The 18,643-nt window shown below is 43.2% G+C and overlaps 1 protein-coding gene across 1 annotated transcript in view; it reads left to right on the top strand.

The window, feature by feature from the left end:
• The first annotated feature begins 788 nt into the window (after positions 1 to 788).
• Positions 789 to 18,643, top strand: part of UGCG (UDP-glucose ceramide glucosyltransferase) — a 36,042-nt gene continuing 18,187 nt past the window's right edge. The window contains exons 1-2 of the mRNA XM_055271496.2: positions 789 to 1,336; positions 17,151 to 17,292. Of these exons, the coding sequence (XP_055127471.1) occupies positions 1,239 to 1,336; positions 17,151 to 17,292 (240 nt within the window). The 5' untranslated portion in view covers positions 789 to 1,238. The remainder of the gene's footprint in view (positions 1,337 to 17,150; positions 17,293 to 18,643) is intronic.

Below are 18,643 nucleotides of genomic sequence, written 5' to 3'. Positions count from 1 at the left end.
ACCTAATTTAATGTAATATGTCCAAAATATTATCTTTTCAACATGCAATCAATATAAAATTTACTAAGGAGATGGTCTTCCACATCTGGTGTACTGTTTACACTACTCCAAAGAGTGGCGAGCTGCCTTTCCTACCCTCACTTAGCCACATGTGGCTACCGTATTGGACAGCAGTCTTAGGGGATTTCAGTATCAACTGATTCTTTAATTCTGAGTTTGAGAATTTCTTTTTATAATACACACGGTCGCTAAGGCGCTTAGAGATCTGTGAGGCGCATGGAGATTATTTTACTCTCAGGTCCCTTTTGATCCAAAATCCCACAGCATTAAAAGCAGTAAGAGGGACGGCAGTGGGCATCCCTTGCGCCCAGGAACGTGGCCTGGAGGGCCTGGCTGCTCCGAGCAGTAGCAGTGCCCGGCGGGGAGGCTGCAGACGCGGCGTTGGAAGTTGGATTTCGAGACAAGCTCCGGCAGCTGCCCGGAACCCGTGTTTTTTCTGGGGCACCCAGGAACAGCAGGGCCGTACGGAGGGAGAGCAGCCTCCAGCCAGGCACAGGGTCCCGAGCCGCCACCGCCACCGAGGGAGCCTGGCCCAGCGCTGCAGCGCTTTCCGCCTAGGTGGGCGGCAGCGGGAGCGAGGAGCCGGAGGAAGCCCGGCCTGTGTCCCGCGGGCACCAGGACACGATCTCCCCGGCGCGCTCTCGCCGGCGCCGCAGCGGGCGCGCGGGCGACAGGGTGGGCGTGGAGCGGCGGGGGCACCGCCCCGGGAGAGGCGGGCGCCGTGGTTCCGGGGGCGGGACGCGCCGAGGAGTGGGGCGCGAGCCGCCGGTTTTGATTAGTGCGCGGAGCTGCGGCGGCGGAGCTGCTCGGCCGGGAGCCTGGCGGCGAGACGGAGAGAGGCGGCGGAGGTGCCGGCGCGCAGGGTCTGGCTGGCGGCCGCGAGGGTCGGGAGAGGCGAACCGGAGCGCGGGGCCGCGGTCGCCTCGACCAGAGCCGGGAGACCGCAGCACCCTCAGCCGCCCGCGAGCGCGCCGAAGACAGCGCGCGGGCGAGAGCGCGCGGGCGGGGGCGCGCAGGCCCTGCCCGCCCCTTCCGTCCCCACCCCCCTCCGCCCCTTCCTCTCCCCACCTTCCTCTCGCCTCCCGCGCCCCCGCACTGGGCGCCCACCCTGTCCTCGTGCGGGAGCGTTGTCCGTGTTGGCGGCCGCAGCGGGCCGGGCCGGGCCGGCGGGCCGGGGGATGGCGCTGCTGGACCTGGCCCTGGAGGGAATGGCCGTCTTCGGGTTCATCCTCTTCTTGGTGCTGTGGCTGATGCATTTCATGGCTATCATCTACACGTGAGTGAGGGACCGTAGGAGGGACTCGGGGCAGGGGTCCGGGCCTCGGGGACAGGCGAAAATGAGAAACGTTTGCGCTTTGAAGGGGACTGGGCTCGGGTGGGGGTGGAGAAAGCTGATCGTCAGGCTGTTCCCCCCGTTCCCTCGCCCCTCGGACCGGCGGTGGCGGTGGTCTTTGCGAGGGAAAAGTGTTGGGCGTGGGAAGGGTTTGCCGGGTTGCAGGCGACGGCCCAGCCAGGCGAAAGGAGACTGCTCTTACATGTCAGGCTGAAGGTGGTGGCTCGGTGTGATTATGCTGGGGATTCGTGTGATTTTTCATCTGGGCCGAGATGTATGGTGTATTGTTTTTTTCTCCCGACCTGGGCCACGTTTCTGTTAGGGTGGTGATTGTGTCCACTTTTCTGGGAGCTGCTCACAGCTATCTGGACACTTCCCTGTGGATTTTCTTCTTCCTGGAAGGGCTCTGTGCGCTTAGATAGGTGTGAAGCACCTGTCCACCCTCAAAAATGTCCACCAAACCTCCGAGCTGGCATGATAGCTTTGAGTCCTGTCAGCTTGTACATCTCAGCGTGATTTTCTTTCCTTTTTTCAGTTCCTTGTTTTATTGTCTTATGTAGATTTGTACTCTCCCCGCGCCGGCCACATCTTTTCATTTTTGTTTAACAAATACTTCTTGAGGCCTAGATACCATTCACTGTTCTTGGCCAGGGGACACGGTGGTGAGCAGGACAGAATTCCTGTCCTCATGGGGCTTACATTCTAGAAGGAAGGAGCAGATAAAATCCAAATAAGGTTATGAGATTGTGATGAAGCGTGTAAGTAAAATAGAACTGGGTGATGGCGTGAATAGAGACATGGGGTATGTGGCTAGTTTGGAATTGTTTAAGGTGAAATCTGCCTCTGTAAAGAAATGAAAAAATTATATAGAGCACTTAACTGATGTCGATTCACTTGGATTTTTAGTCTGGGGGGAAAAAGAGCAATTGTATATAGTAATCGTTACCATGAACTAGAATAGAGTGCATGTTAGTGGAAGAGACTTTAAGAAATTAGTTACTTTTAGTTTTTTTTTTTTTTTTTTTCCTTTTTACTGCGGAAAAAGTGTACCTTTGCTTTTGGAAACACTATTTCCTGGTACTAAAGAGATTATGCTGGTACAAGTTATACTGATATTTCTTTGAAAGTGAAAGAAAACATGCCACTTGGATATTGTTGACTTTAGTTTTTGGAGTTTGTGAGCTTAACTCCACTGAGCACATTCTGGAGTTAATTTAAAATATGTGAGTTCTTTTTCTTTAAAAAAATTGTTACTTTTTACAGTCATAAAAATAAAAAATGCTTATTGTGTAAGGAATTTATGCAATAGAGAGGGATGGAGAAAATTAAAACATGCACACACCAAAACTACATTACCTTGTTAACTTTTCGTGACTATCCTTCCAATCTGTGTGTGTGAGAGAGAGAGAAGGAGGGAGGGGAAGGGGGAAGAGAGAAAAGGACTGTATTATGATTATTGTTCTGTAACCTGCTTTAAAGTTCATCTGTTTAATAAATGTTTATTGAAAAGCCGTCTTGTGCAAGGCACTGTTCTAGTTGCTGGAAGAGTGAAGAACAAACATACAAGGCCCCTGTTCACATGGAGCTGCCCTGTAAAATGTCTTAAGCATTTTTTGCATGTCAATATCTGTATGATCTCTACATCATTTGTAATACATGCATGATATTTTAGTTTACCAGGTACTAAGATTTATTTATTATTATTGATGGATGTTTAGGTTGTTTCCAGTTTATCTAGATTACGGACAACACTGTTACGAATTTATATGCATACATCTTTGATAAATGATCTCAGTTATATTTCCGAAAGCGGAATTATTGGGCCAGAAGTGGTGCACATTTTAAACTTTGATACATATTGGCCCCATAGAAATGTTATGTATATTCACAGTCCTGGTAACATTGTATGATGGCCCCATTTTGCCTTACAAACACTAAGTAGCAGGCATTTCACTGTTTTCTGTTTCTATTTTCATTCCTTTAAAGTTACATTGAGCACTTTAAAAATATGTTTATATGCTAGTTACATTTAGATGTAAATTACATACTCATAATCCTTTGCCTGTGCTGCAATCTGTTGCTGAATTCATCTTTCTGATATAAAGGTTGTTTTCTGTTATCTGTCATATGTAGCATTCTTTTCCCCAGTCTGTTTTTTGTCTTTTAACTTTGTACATATGTTTGACATGGAGAAAAGTGTGTGTGCATGTGTGTTTTAGGTAGACAGGTCTTTCTGTTTCTTTTACGTTTTCTAATTCTGTTATAATTTTTATATCTTCCTTCTTCCTCCAAATTATTATATATGTTAGTCTCTGCTTCCTCTTAGTATTTTTATTTTTTCTTAATTTTTTCACATATTACTCTAAATTCACCCAGTTTTTACTTCATTATATGAGAGCTAGAGCCCTAATTATAGTTTCTTCTAAATATTTAGAGACTTGTCCAAAATTACTTATCAGATGATTATTTGATTATTCCACTGTTTTTGAAATATTTTTATTATAAACTAAAATCTGCTTTATACTTGGGTATGTTTCAAAGCTTCCATTGCCCTTTCTTAACCTATTTTAGATGGCAGATGTTTGTAGGATTTCTGCCTACAATGTTATAGATAACATTCAGATTAGAGACATTTCAAATTCAAGAGTCTTATTGTTGAGATTGAAGATTTCCTAAAAATAACTAAAGATTATAGCCTTGGCAAGTTAAATAGCCTTTATGGGTTAATTTTTGTGAGTGCTAGTGTGGCTTGATAGCCTGGGGCCTGAGATGAAATTGTATAAAAGCCTAGAACTGGTGGTAGTGTTTCCCTTTTAGCCCTTGGGAGCCACGTTGCTGCATGATGAAGTGATCTAAGCAGAAACTTTGCTTCATGCTCTCTCCCCTATCCCATCCACCTCATATTATTATTATTTCCCTGTGTACATAAGGTCCTAATGTTTAGCATCAGGCTTTATCTTTCGACTGGAGGTGCTAGGCTAGTGTGGAAATAATTTATATGTCCTTAAATATTAGCTACCCTCAAGTAAAACAGAGGTCCTTTTACCTGGAGGTATATATATATATCTATATCTATAGATATAGATATAGATGTGTGTGTGTGTGTGTGTGTGTGTGTGTGTGTGTATTTTTTCTTTGAGACAGGGTCTTGCTCTGTTGCTTAGGCTGGAGTGCAATGGTATGATCTTGGCTCACTGCAACCACCGCATCCCAGGCTGAAATGATTCTCCTGCTTCAGCTTCCTAAGTAGCTCCCAAGTAGCTGGGACTACAGGCATGCCTGGCTAATTTTTGTGCTTTTTGTAGAGATGGGGTTCTGCCATGTTTCCCAGGCTGGTCTTGAATTCCTGGACTTAAGTGATCTACCTGTCTTGGCTCCCAAAGTGCTGGGGATTACAGGTGTGAGCCATCGTGCCTGGCCCCCTGGAAATTTTTTAAGATTTTTAGAGTTAATTCTGCTTTCTACAAACATACTTCCTTTATTTTTATTATTATTTTTTTGAGACCGTCTTCTCTGTTGCCCAGGCTGGAATGCAGTGGCTCGATCACGGCTCACTGCAGCCTCCACATCCCAGGTTCGAGCAGTTCTCCCACCTCAGCCTCCCAAGTAGCTGGGACTACAGGTGCATGCCATCACGCCCGGCTAATTTTTGTTACCCAGGCTGGTCTCAAACTCCTGGGCTCAAGTGATCCCCCCACCTCGGCCTCCTGAAGTTCTGGGATTATGGGCGTGAGCCACTGCACCCAGCCCAAATATGCCATTTCTAATGTACAGCAGCTTCAATACCTGCTGCATAGTTTTTGAATGGAATTTGCATACTCATCGTGTCTGGATAACTGCGATAAACTATCTGTCAAAAACTGGTTGTGTTTTTAATGTAAATTTAAGCAATTGGGGTATTATTTTTAGTTAGTACGATCTTTGCCTTAAATTCATGAATACTTGGTGTTCCGAGCCTTAGTGGAATGTAAATTGAGAACGTCTTTTTTGGGTTTAGTCCTGAGAATGCCCTTGGACTGTGGTCAAACGTTCATCAGTCAGGATCATTGCTACAGGGCTACTTTCAGGGAAATGAATAAGGCAGTCCAGCAATTCAGCCCCTTTAACCTGAGCCTGGGAAGATACAGAATTAGACTATAGTGTGATAGCTTTAAAGAGCAAAGTGAGGGGCAGTGTAGGGAAGGAGAGCATCAGGAAGGATAGTTAATAGATACTGGGCTTAATATGTAGTGATGGGATGACCTGTGCAGCAAACCACCATGGCACATGTTTACCTATATAACAAACCTGCACATCCTGCACATGTGCCCCTGAACTTAAAAGTTGAAGAAAAGAAAAAGAGCAAAGTGGACATTGCAAGATTTTAATATTCAGTGATGGTTCTATTGATTCATTATCCCTCCCTTTCTCTCTGACATTAATTAGTTCAGTACACCTTCATATCTATCCTAGATATTGAAGCTATGTCTACTCGCTGGTATCTCTAGCTGCAGCCTTGTGCCGCTTCGATTTTATATTTCTTATTGTAGCTTTTATCCTTCCGGATTACTAATCTTGGATCATAGTAGCTTAAAATCTTACCATGAATCCTCATTGCCTCCAGGTTACAGTTCAAACTCCTTAATGAGACAAGCACAGCTCTGTGGGAGCTGAGCCATCCCTGTGTTGTTGCTTCTTCGGCAACGTTGTATTACTGGCATTTCCCCAAATGTGCAATGTGCTTTCTTTGGAATTGTCTTTACTTTCTTTCTTTTTTCTTTCTCTTCCCTCTTTCCTTCCTTTTTTCTTGCTTAATTAACTCCTACTCATTCAAGTCATTTTAGACTTCAGTTCGTTATTGAGTTAGGTGCCCCTTATGGCACCTGGCCATCTCCTATGTTTTCTATGGTGGTGGAATCTTTTACATTCTGTAGTGTAGTAAGCCCATTGTCCAGTGGGCAGAGTTTGTGTTTTCCTATAGAGCTAACTCGCTATTGGTTATTTTACCTTCTGTGAGAGAATTTGTGTTAGCAAAGTTAAGCTTGCACAAGAAGGTGTGCTTTGTATTGCTTATGAAGCCCATTTTGAAGCAATACCACTTTTGAAATAAGTGATACATGTAGTAAATTGGTCACGATGTACCGATTATAAACAGACAGTAATATAGTCATGAGTGATAACAATAACAAAGGTCATTAGTCACTGGAAATTGCTGGCATGGGCTATGTGAAGTTAAGGACCTGCTGATATAGCAATGAACCTAATTTTACACGAAATATTAACAAGCTTTGTGACATGGAGCAGGGAAGATAAATTCCTAGAGTCAGATAAATCGGTTCAGCAGAACCACACAGCAGAATTATAAAAACAACACATGCTGGGGCTACTAAGCAAGGTGAACTTTTGCCCTTGTGGAATTCATATTATTCCTTAGAAACCTAGAGTGAAATTCTCTCTTTTTTTTTTTTTTTTTTTTTGAGAGTCTCATTCTGTCTCCCAGGCTGGAGTGCAGTGGTGTGATCTTGGCTCGCTGCAACCTCTGCCTTCTGGGTTCAAGTGATTCTTGTGCCTCAGCCTCCCAAGCAGCTGGGACTACAAGCACGCGCCGCCATGCCCCGCTAATTTTTGTACTTTCAATAGAGATGGGGTTTCATCATGTTGGCCAGTCTGGTCTCGAACTCCTGGCCTCAAGTGATTCCCCCGTCTCAACCCGGCAAAGTGCTGGGATTACAGGCATGAGCCACTGTACCCAGCCGAGTGAAATTCTTGTGCCTCACTTGTGAAGAACTGTATTAAGGTTGCTGCAGAGGCTGCTTCCCACCATCTGAAGGGGAAGGAGCCCACCCTCCTTGTTTAACCTTTACCTGTCTCCGATGGGTTTCCCTGCATCCCAGGCTTTCCTCTTGCAAAAGCCAAATTTGAAAACAAAACTGTAAAAGAAGTTATTTAAAAATGAGACAGACCAGGTACGGTGGCTCACACCTGTAATCCCAGCACTTTGGGAGGCCGAGGCAGGTGGATCACCTGAGGTCAGGAGTTTGAGACCAGCCTGGCCAACATGGGGAAACACCGTCTCTACTAAAAATACAAAAAATTAGCCAGGCGTGGTGGTGCTCGCCTGTAATCCCAGCTACTCCAGAGGCTGAGGCAGGAGAATCGCTTGAACCTGAAAGGTGGAGGTTGCAGTGAGCCAAGGTTATGCCATTGCTCTCCAGCCTGGGCAACAAGAGCAAAACTTCATCTCAGGGGAAAAAAAAGTTCCACTAGAGAGCCAAGGCGGGGAGGATCGCCTGAGGCCAGGAGTTCAAAACTAGCCTGAGCAATATAGCAAGACCCCATCGCCACAGAAAAATTTTAAAAAATTAGCCAGAGGCAGTGGTATGCAGCGAGCTATGATTGCCACTGCACTCCAACCTGGGTGACAGAGCAAGATTATATCTCAAAAAAAACTAGAAAAATTAAACTAGAAGCCCTCTGTTCCACTCTTTGGCCTTTTCACTCACTGTCAGGTTTCAGTAGAAACTAGTGTTTGTTTACTGTTATCACATCTCAACTCCCATTCATTTACTTTTTAACCCATTTTTAGCTATCTATCCTTATCCTCCATGAACTGCCCCAATTCTTGCCAAAAGTGCTCAGAGATAGCAGTAAGTACATATGTAATCTACTGGACGTTACCATTCTTATCTTGGTGTCTCCAGCAGCATTCAGTGTTATACTTTCTTGAACCCTTTGAGAAAGAAAAGAGCCTGGCCAGATAAACCCTTCTGTCACTTTACTTGCATCCTGGCTGTCTTTCTGCTTCTTTGATCCCCACTTTTAGTCTACTCTTTTCTTTTTTTTTTTTTTTTTTTCTGAGAGGGAGTTTCGATCTTGTCATCCAGGCTGGAGTGCAGTGGTACAATCTTGGCTCACTGCAACCTCTGCCTCCCAGGTTCAAGCAATTCTTCTGCCTCAGCCTCCCAAGTCGCTAGGATTACAGGTGCACCACCATGCCCGGCTAATTTTTGTATTTTTAGTAGAGACGGGGTTTCACCATATTGGTTGGGCTGGTCTCGAACTCCTGACCTCAGGTGATTCACCCGCCTCAGCTTCCCAAAGTGCTGGGGTTACAGGCATGAGCCACTGTGCCCGGCCTCTCCTTCATGCATTACTGATTCAATAATAATATATTCCTTCTTGGCCATCTTCTAAGAATGCTGTGCCTCGGAGAGCTTGTGTATTTACCTTATGGTGGATGGCTTCTGTATTTTTATCTGTAGGCTAACCTTACCTGCTGAGCTCCCTATATCTGTTTATTTATTTGCTCTTCATTTATTCAAAATTATTTTTAAAAATTGAGAACATACTATGTATTATTGCTTCGCTGGGCTCTGGAGAATTTACATTCTACTGTAGTGTTTCTCCAATTGTAGTTTACTGCCAGCCTGCATCATTTGGGATGCTTGTGAAAAATGCAGATTCCTAATCTCTTCATCTGGTTCATTCACTTGTGATCTCTACCTGTGGGCATTATTTATACTAAAAGTTGCAAACCTCTGGTCTCCTAGATGAGACGTCACCACTTGATGTCTTGAGTGTAAATTAAAGTTCGTATGTTCAAAAGTTCATTACTCTCTCCCATCTCTCATTGTGCGTAGATTTTATGAATGGCACAACTAGTTACCATAGCCTGACCCAGGTATACCCCTCATTCTCCCTCATTCCCCCTCCAGCAATACCATCATCAGTCATTGGCTAAACTCCTTGATTCTGAGTTCTCACCTTCTCTTGACTTTGCTTCCTTCGCTTGTTTCTTTTGTGTGCGTGTTTTGTTTTGTTTTGTTTTGTTTTGTTTTGTTTTGTTTGAGACAGTCTCGCTGTGTCGCCCAGGCTGGAGTTCAGTGGTGCAGACTCGGCTCACCACAACCTCCGCCTCCCAGGTTCAAGCGATTCTTCTGCCTCAGCCTCCCGACTAGCTGGGATTACAGGTGTGCGCCACCATACCTGGCTAATTTTTGTATTTTTAGTAGAGACGTGGTTTCACTGTGTTGGCCAGGCTGGTCTTGCACTCCCAACCCCAGGTGATCCACCTGCCTCAGCCTCCCAAATTGGCTGGGATTACAGGCATGAGTCACTGCACCCAGCCTTTCACTTGTTTCTTATGCCTTTCTGGTTTGTGTGCCTCTCTCTTTCTTTTGGACCTTCGCAATATTTTTCCCTTGCCTTCCATCTCCCCTGCCTGTACTTTATTCTCTTGACTTCTATAAATACAAAAATGATCCTGGTTGCTTCCTTTTAGTCTTTCATGGTTATTTCTTGCCTAGAGGATGAGCTCCAGGTCTTTTCAGCCTTGTCTGTGAAGTCACGAAGAATTTATAGCAGAGATGAGTCTTAAAGCAGTGCTGCTCAAGCTTGAGTGTGCCTATGAATCACCTAGAGATCTTGTTAAACTGAAGATTCAGTTTCAGTAGTTTTGGAGGGTGAGGCCTGAAATTTTGAAGCTCTGAAAAGCTCCCAGGTGTTGCCAGTGCTGCTGGTCCATGGGCCACACTTGGAGTATGAGAGTCTGGAAAGACCGCCTCCTAAGAATAGTTGGATGCTTCCATCTCTCTTCTCTCAAAGTGTTCCAAACATACTTTGATGATAGCCTGTATCACACTGCATTTGCAGAATCCCATACAGACTTGACTTCTGAATGAGAGGTGGCCTGTGCACATGTGAGAACCACCTCTCCTATTAACACATGGAAATGCTGTAATGATTAGATACTTACACACCCAGAGCCTGAAAATATGAAAGGAAAATCTGCATATTCCAGAAACCAAGAGGGAATGCAAAGCAGTGGGTTGGTCTGGTCTGCTAATTTGAATCCCGGTGGGGTTTTAATTTATTGATATGTCTTCTCATTGGTATATTTTCCTGATTCTTTGCATGCTTGGAAATTTTTTAATAGATGCCAAGCATTTTGAATTTCACTGTGTTGGGTGCTGGATGTTTTTGTTTTTCTGGACTCTTGACTCCAGCTCTTTAATTCATTTTCTTTTTTTGAGATGGAATCTTGCTCTGTTGCCCAGGCTGGAGTGCAGTGGAGCGATCTTGGCTCACTGCAACCTCTGCCTCCTGGATTCAAGTGATTCTCCTGCCTCAGCCTCCCGAGTAGCTGGGATTACAGGCATGTGAAATCACACCTGGCTAATTATTTTTTGTTTTTTAGAAGAGATAGGGTTTCACCATGTTGGCCAGGCTGGTCTCGAACTCCTGACCTCAAATTATCCTCCCATCTTGGCCTCCCAAAGTGCTGGGATTACAGGCATGAGCCACCGCACCCAGCCTACCTTATTTTCTGTGTCATAGGAATCACTATCTTCCTTTGCTTGATGTCTAGTATCTTCCAAACTGTTGTCTCCTGTATTTTTCTGATTTTTTGGTTGTTTCAGGTGGGAGAGAGTAAATCCAGTTAGCGTTTCTTCATCTTGTCCAAAAGTTGAAGGCTTGGGGGGTGAGGGGAAGAGTAGGGTTTTTAGTACTAGTGTGAGGACAGAGTCAATGCTGTACACTAGTTATAATAACCTCAAACTGTAAACAACCCAAACATCCATCAACAGAAAGTAAAGTGTGGTATATTAGTAAAACTATCCTGTAACAATAGTGAATACGTGATAGCTAAATGTAACACATGGATGAATCTCACAAACATAACGCAACCCAAAGAGGCCAGACGGATTCCATTTATATAAAAATTTAAAGCCAGCAAAACTAGTCTGTAGTGTTAGGAGTCAGGACGGTGAGTACCCTTGAGGGGAGCATAGTACGTGGAAGGAGACACGAGGGGACTTCTGGGGTTCTGCTAATACTGTTTTTTGATCTAGGTACTGGTTACATGAGAGTTTCACTTTGAGAAAATTCTTTGAGCTGTGTACTTACATGTGACTTTATAATATGTACATTATGTATCAATAAAAAGTACTCCCCCACACCACTTCCCCAACAAAAAGGTCAAGGCTGCAAGCCAAATGCATTATGGGAAGGTAAGAACTGGATTCCCAGTATAGAACCTAGAAAGCAAGTCGTCTGCCCTAGGCTGAGGGTGGAAATGGACACCCATGAGAAAGCTTGTGCAACGTGTAGGAATCATGGGCTCAAGTTCATACTGTCTAGGAAATGCGGAAACCCTGATCTGAGACACTAAAAGAAAAACTGGTTAGAAACCAGTAAAACTTGTAAGACCCTGTCCGAGCCACTTATAATACTGCCCCACTTTAAGTGCTCCACGATCGAGGCCACTTTTGAAACACTAGGCAGTTGATCACAGTGCCCTCCCTCCCTCTCTCCGTCTCACACAGGCTGGAGTGCAGTGGTGCGGATCTCGGCTCACTGCAACCTCTGCCTCCCAGGTTCAAGTCATTCTTGTGCCTCAGCCTCCCGAGTAGCTGGAATTGCAGGCGTGTGCCACCACGCCCAGCTAATTTTTCTATTTTTAGTAGAGATGGGGTTTTGCCATGTTGGCCAGGCTGGTCTTGAACTCCTGACCTCAAGTGATCCGCCTGCCTCGTCTTCCCAAAGTGCTAGAATTACAGGCATGAGCCACTGCACCAGCCCACCAGGGTACTTCTGACCTTGGAAACTCTTCTTTATGTTGAAAAAAACCACTGGGATTTTAAAAATTTTTTGAAAAAAAATCACTGGGATTTAAAAATTTTGAAAAAAACCACTGGGATTTTAGAGCTTTTTATTCTGTCATCCACATCTCAAACTCTTCCATGATTTCTGTGTAGAAATCTGTACATTGGCTTCCAACACACTGGCCATGGCCAAAGGCATTGTTTCCGCCTGTGGAACAATTCTCCAGAGCAAAGCTTTGTTGACATCTTTAAGAGTTTTGTAAGGAGAAGAGCTTCTGGGCATGTGCAACCCAACTTCCCCATTAAGCCACAGCTCCTTGACGGTAGGGAATTCACCTGTTGCTTGTTGCATTCCAGTGCAGATGATAATGACTAGTGTACATTTGGGGCTCTAAAGATGTTGTTCAGTAAGTGACTGCAAAGTAGTCATGGAGTACCACTGTGTGCTGAGCCCAGTGCTAGAGGTGTTTTGTTTATTTGGTGACTTAATGGATATTCTTTTATTGTTTTGACAAACATTTCAAGTAATTTGTACCACGTGGCTTTGTTGGTTGCATTATGTAAGTCAAAACAGTATTCTGCAAGGTAGGATCTTGTACCCTAGGGGGTACACAACAAACCCGTTGGGTTTTGGAAAGAAAATATTAGAGAAAGACAGGGACAGAGGGAAGGCACAAATACATTTTTTAAAGGCCCCGTGATATAGTCTGGCTTATTTTGAGTAGAAATTTCAGATACGGTACTTAATTCTCTTCATCCATAAACCTAGAGAGGAATTTGTGGCTGTTGGGAGAGTCAGAATGAATCTGTGATAAAATTCTGCATTCTCAACACGAAAAGTTCTTCAAAGGAGGAGGTGTATCTAATGGTATTTAAAGTAAAACATCTTGGGAGAAGGGAAAAGTAGGATCTACTCTAAACTTTACCAAAATGTAATCGCCTCTAGACTATTCAGTACAGCTTGGATGATCTTCGTTGCTGCTGTTTTTGATCTAAAGCCTTGCCACAGGCACTGAGATTATTAGTGGGCCAGGTTTCTCTCTTACTTGGCCAACACTTGACCTGCATGTTTTGGTAGTTTAATAGCACTTAAGGATCACACAGTGGGACCAACAGATAAAAATCACTAGGATTTTAGACCTTCTTATTCTGTCATCCACATCTCAAACTTTTTCATGATTTCTGTGTCTTTGCCTGGCCCTCTCTCTGGGCTGCATTCTGGGTAGCTTCTTCTAATCTAGATTCCAATTCTTTTGTAAACTGTGAGTATGCAAGATTCTCTGTTACTTGTCTTTTGAGTTTCTGATGTCAGTGATCATAACTGTCATTTCTAGAACTTGTGTGGTTCTTTTCATGTTATTTGTGGTCATATATGATGATTTCCCTCATTTCCTTCTCTTGGGTTTTGTTCAGGTACACAGGGAGGTTGCATTCTTGGCCCAAACCCACCTGGTGAGGTGTTCTCCAAGAAGACTTTTTTCTTTTTTGTTTTTGTTTTTGTTTGAGATGAAGTCTCGCTCTGTTGCCCACGCTGAAGTGCAGCGGCGCAGTCTCAGCTCATCGCAGCCTCCGCCTCCCAGGTTCAAGGGATTCTCATATCTCAGCCTTCCAAGTAGCCGGGACCACAGGTGCACACCACCATGCCTGGCCATATTTTGTATTTTTTAGTAGAGACGGAGTTTCACCATGTTGACCAGGCTGGTCTCAAACTCCTGACCTCAAGTGATCCACCTGCCTCCACCTTTGAAAGTGCTGGGATTGCAGGCATGAGCCACTGTGCCTGGCCAAGACTTTTTTCTTTTATTCTGTTTCACTGAGGACTGAATCCAAGATAGAGAGCATCCGCATCTTCCCTCTATGGACCAGGATTTTTCTGCCTGCCTTTCAGGGAGTCCAGATTTACACAAGGCTCTCAGAACAGTTGTCCTGTCATTCTTATCTCAGGCTTCTCTCCATCTCCAGGTCACCAAGAACCAATAGATGGTCAGGAGGCAAGCATGGACTCCAGCACTCGGTCCCTGAGAGATTTTTTTCTCACTTCTGACCTTAGAGACTCTTCTTTATTTTCCTAACGGTTCGATTATGTATTTTAAAACATGCTTTTACTACGCTTGTATTAAAAAGGAAGAGAGAAAAGTTTATGAACATGTACATATATAATTCATATATACCATAAATGTGTGTATATATTTGGACTTGTATATGCATTTTTAAAACCTCTGGAAGGACAAGAAACTAGTAATGCTGGGGAAGCAGTAATGGAAACAGGCAGATGGCGGGGCAGTGGTGACAGATTTCTTTTATCAGACCCTTTTAATAGTTTTAGTGATTTGAGCTATATCAGTATATTACCAGTTCAGAGGCTGAATGTGGTGGCTCATGCCTGTAATCCCAGCACTTTGAGAAGCCAAGGCAGGAGGATTCTTTGAGCCTAGGAGTTCAAGACCAGCCTGGGCAATATAGTGAGACTCCATCTCCATAAAAAAAAAAAAAAATTAGCCTGTTGTGGTGGCGTGTACCTGTCATCCTAGCTACTGGGGAGGCTAAAGTGGCAGGATCGCTTGAGCCTGGGAGATGCAGATAATTACACCACTGCAAGCCAGCCTGAGCAACAGAGCAAGACCCTGTCTCATATGTATATATCCTGTTCAATCAATTAATTGTGTAATATAAATTTTTTTTCCCCAGCAGTCTAGATGTTCTTTACCCGGTGGGTTTCAGGCATCTAGTCTATTTTGTTAGCAATAGAATAATGATCACTTTTGTGGTTATATGCATTTTAGGTCATGGTTTTGCCTGTCTGGTCCTCCAGATGAACTCTGTAGAGCAATATTTTCCAAACTATCTATGGCAAAGCAGTTGTTCTTTAAAATTTTCCAATCTGGCTGGGTATGGTGGCTCACACCTGTAATCCCAGCACTTTGGGAGGCCGAGGTGGGCAGATCACTTAAGATCAGGAGTTCGAGACCAGCCTGGCCAACATGGTGAAACTCTGTGTCTACTAAAAATACAAAAAGTTAGCTGGGTATGGTGGTGCATGCCTGTAATCCCAGCTACTTGAGAGGCTAAGGCAGGGGATTCATTTGAACCCGGGAGGCGAAGGTTGCAGTAGCTGAGATTGCACCACTGCACTCCAGCCTGGGTGGCAGAGCAAAACTGTCTTAAAAAAAAAAAAAAAATTCCAATCTGCCATGATACAATACTTTGGTAAACTACAATAAAAATAAATTGCTGATCACATGCTTGATGTCATGGCAATGTTAAATTGCTATACAAGTTTCTAAAAGGTTTCACTCAATTGTTTCTCACTTGCAAACCAGTAAAAAGCAATGCTGGACCAGACCACACTTTGAATAGCACTGCGATAGATGGTGCTCCAGTATTTTCTGGTACTTGGTGTATCAGAAATTGATACCACCCTGTTCTTTAAATTTCTTGTTGGTTTTAAAGTTTTTCATTGTAGACCTGGTGTGTGTGTGTGCGTGTGTGCATGTGTGTGTAAAACTGTATGACTTTATCTAAAACATTAGATGTTTGCTACAGCACACACCTGCCTTAGAGACCAAGCCCGTGGCTAAGTGGTCTGGGTGGTGGTACTGTTGTCCCTCCAAAAGTCTTTCCCAGTTTTAATAGTGGATTTTATCAAATCAAAATGCATTGATGCAAGTATTTTTTGATCATCTAGAAGTTCTCATTGGTTGATTTTCACAGTAAGTCAGAGCTGCCATCTGGCTGGCAGCAATTGTAAGGTACCATTGATGGTCAGAGATGTTAAAATGTGGAAGAACATGTGTCTTAGAATATCTTGCAGATGGACCCATGATTGTTCTAGTGTCTACTGTCGAATGCTTGGAGACTTGTTTATGAGAAGTACTTGTCACGTATTTACGAGAAGTAGGAGGAAGCCTTCAGTGGCTTCCTTTAGAAACTTCACCACAATATTGAATGGCATCTTGTTGTGACAGCCTGATGTTAACTGGGGCACGTTCTGTCTTCTCTGGCATTGCTTCTTTCTTTTTTTTGAGACGGAATCTCACTCTGTCGCCCAGGCTGGAGTGCAGCGGCACAATCTTGGCTCACTGCAACCTCCACCCCCTGGGTTCAAGCGATTCTTCTGCCTCAGCCTCCCAAGTAGCTGGGATTATAGGCACCCACCACCACGCCCAGCTATTTTTTTTTTTTTTTTTTTTTTAGTAGAGATGGGGTTTCACTGTGTTGGCCAGGCTGGTCTCGAACTCCTGACCTCAAGTGATCCACCTGCCTCGGCCTCCCAAAGTGCTGGGATTACACAGGCGTGAGCCACCACACCCGGGTGGCATTGCTGCTTTCATTAGGAGCCCTGCTGTGCTGCAGCATCCTTGCAATGGACCAGCAGTGAGAACTTTGGCCATTTGGTCACTTATCTATGAACTGGTGGCACTGGTATATCTTCCAGTGTCATTAATAGACATTTTTCTCATCATTGAGTTTTTTTCTTACTTTCAGTTTCCTTCTGTTCTACCCCTGCCATTCGGACCTTATTAATATTGGGAGTTCCAGTTGTCCCATTATCTTGCTTGCCATGCAGACTGCTTGACATTTCTTTTAACTGTGTATTGTTCCACTGCAGAGAAATTTCTCAGAAAGTTCTGGTTATCCTTTCGTAATTTTCTGCTGCAGACGGAGTTTTATTTTACCTGTTTTTATAGTTCTGTGGCCACTTCGCTGGCAATTTAAGAGGAAGAGGAGTTAATCTTTGGGCTAACACTGCCATTCATTTCTTCACCATGTATTTTATTGAAATGCTTGTGCTATGCCTGGCATAGTTCTGTGAGTATAGCAATAGTCAGAGAGTACATCACGGGTATTCAATCTTTTGGCTTCCCTCGGTCACATTGGAAGAAGAATAATTGTCCTGGGTCACATATAAAATACACTAACAATAGCTGATGAGCTTTAAAAAATCGCAGAAAATCTCATAATGTTTTAAGAAAGTTTATGAATTCGTGTTGGGCTGCATTCAAAGCCATGCTTACCTGGTTCTACTTCCCTTCATGTTTGGATCTTCTTTTAGAAAGATGTCAACTTTTAAAAATCTTAACTTAGAATTTAGTGATGTATTGATAGCTTGTCAGTGCTTTGATTTGACACTTATGTATTCTATAGAAATAATTTTTGTATCATTTGCTTTTTAGCCGATTACACCTCAACAAGAAGGCAACTGACAAACAGCCTTATAGCAAGCTCCCAGGTGTGTCTCTTCTGAAACCACTGAAAGGGGTAGATCCTAACTTAATCAACAACCTGGAAACATTCTTTGAATTGGATTATCCCAAAGTAAGTACAGTGTTACGGTTTTTTGTTTTGTTTTGTTCCCTTCATGATAAACATTTAGGGATTTTAACACTGTATAAGGTGAAGGTATTAAAAATTCATGATGATGTTGGCCTCATAAAATATAAGCTTTAGTAGTAGTCATCACAGAACAGAAATAGGGTTGAGGAAGGGGTGTAAATTCCCTTTCTAACCACCTATATGTCTGTGTGAAGTAGAGATCCCTGAGTAAACCTTCTGAAACTCAGACATTGTCAAGTGCCTGGTAGTTTGAAAATAAAAATTTTCTTCCATAAGAGTTGGACATGAACAATAGGAAGAGGAGACAAGGAGAGGGAGAAAGCAGTGTTAGTGGTCTGAAATGGGTTGCAGTACAGCCAGAACTAAACATGACTTCCCCGGAGAAACTGGCTTTGAGCCAAGAATAGATTACAATTAGTGGTAAGGTAGGGTTTCATCTTACCTCATTTTTAATTTCCTTACTGTTCTGATTTTAATAGCTAATTATATTGCTTATACCATTTATCTGTATAATCTGTATATCTATAAACTCAGTGTACTCCCTTAATTGGAGAACTTAGTTTTCTTGAGATGAAAGTATTTTTTTTATCACTTTGCTTTAGTAGTCCACCTGTAGTTTCTTAGGATAACTTAATATTCTTTGATTTTTGTACTTAGCTTTACAGCAGCTTTGTATTAAATTGCCTGAGACTGCTTTTGAAAGGGCATTTTGGTGGTAACAGATCACTTGTGAGAAGAATGTGTCTTTAAGCTTCTACCCACTTGACTTCAGTACAGTTTAGTTTTCCCTTTGTGGTCTCTATTCACTTGCCTCAATTTTTACCCTATTGCCTCAGTTTTTCCATAGCTATTTTTGCTACTGGGAGAGTCGTCCCTCTTAATTTTTTTGGGCAGGGTAGCTCAAATAGTCAGAAGGAAGATGATATGCACACTACACTTCTCATGGTGACTGGTTTTCATGCTCTGATTTCTTTTCTTTTAGCCTTTATTTTTCTCGGTAGCACCAATGAAAAGAATAGAGAAGACACAGATGTGATAGCCTTAATGCAGCACTTATTAAGTAGGTAGACATGAGTATCATTCAGTTGTATTTTTAGTGTTTTTACATTATTGCTTTGGAGTTTTGGAGTTTAGAAACCAATTTTAGAGTATTGGAAGCTGTTTTGAAGCAAAAAATTGTATGTTCTAGTTTCTGTGTGTTTATATGTTTAATAATTTTAGATATTTAAATTAAATACGTGTTAACTTCGATTAAATATATAATTAAAAAATAATATATATACTTGTTTCTTCAAACTAAAAAATGTAAAACTTAACCTTTTGTAATTCAGAA

Source organism: Symphalangus syndactylus, chromosome 3 (assembly GCF_028878055.3).
Source record: "Symphalangus syndactylus isolate Jambi chromosome 3, NHGRI_mSymSyn1-v2.1_pri, whole genome shotgun sequence".
NCBI lineage: Eukaryota > Metazoa > Chordata > Mammalia > Primates > Hylobatidae > Symphalangus > Symphalangus syndactylus.
Note: the sequence above shows the minus strand (reverse complement) of the source record. Positions and strands in the feature narration are given on the sequence as shown.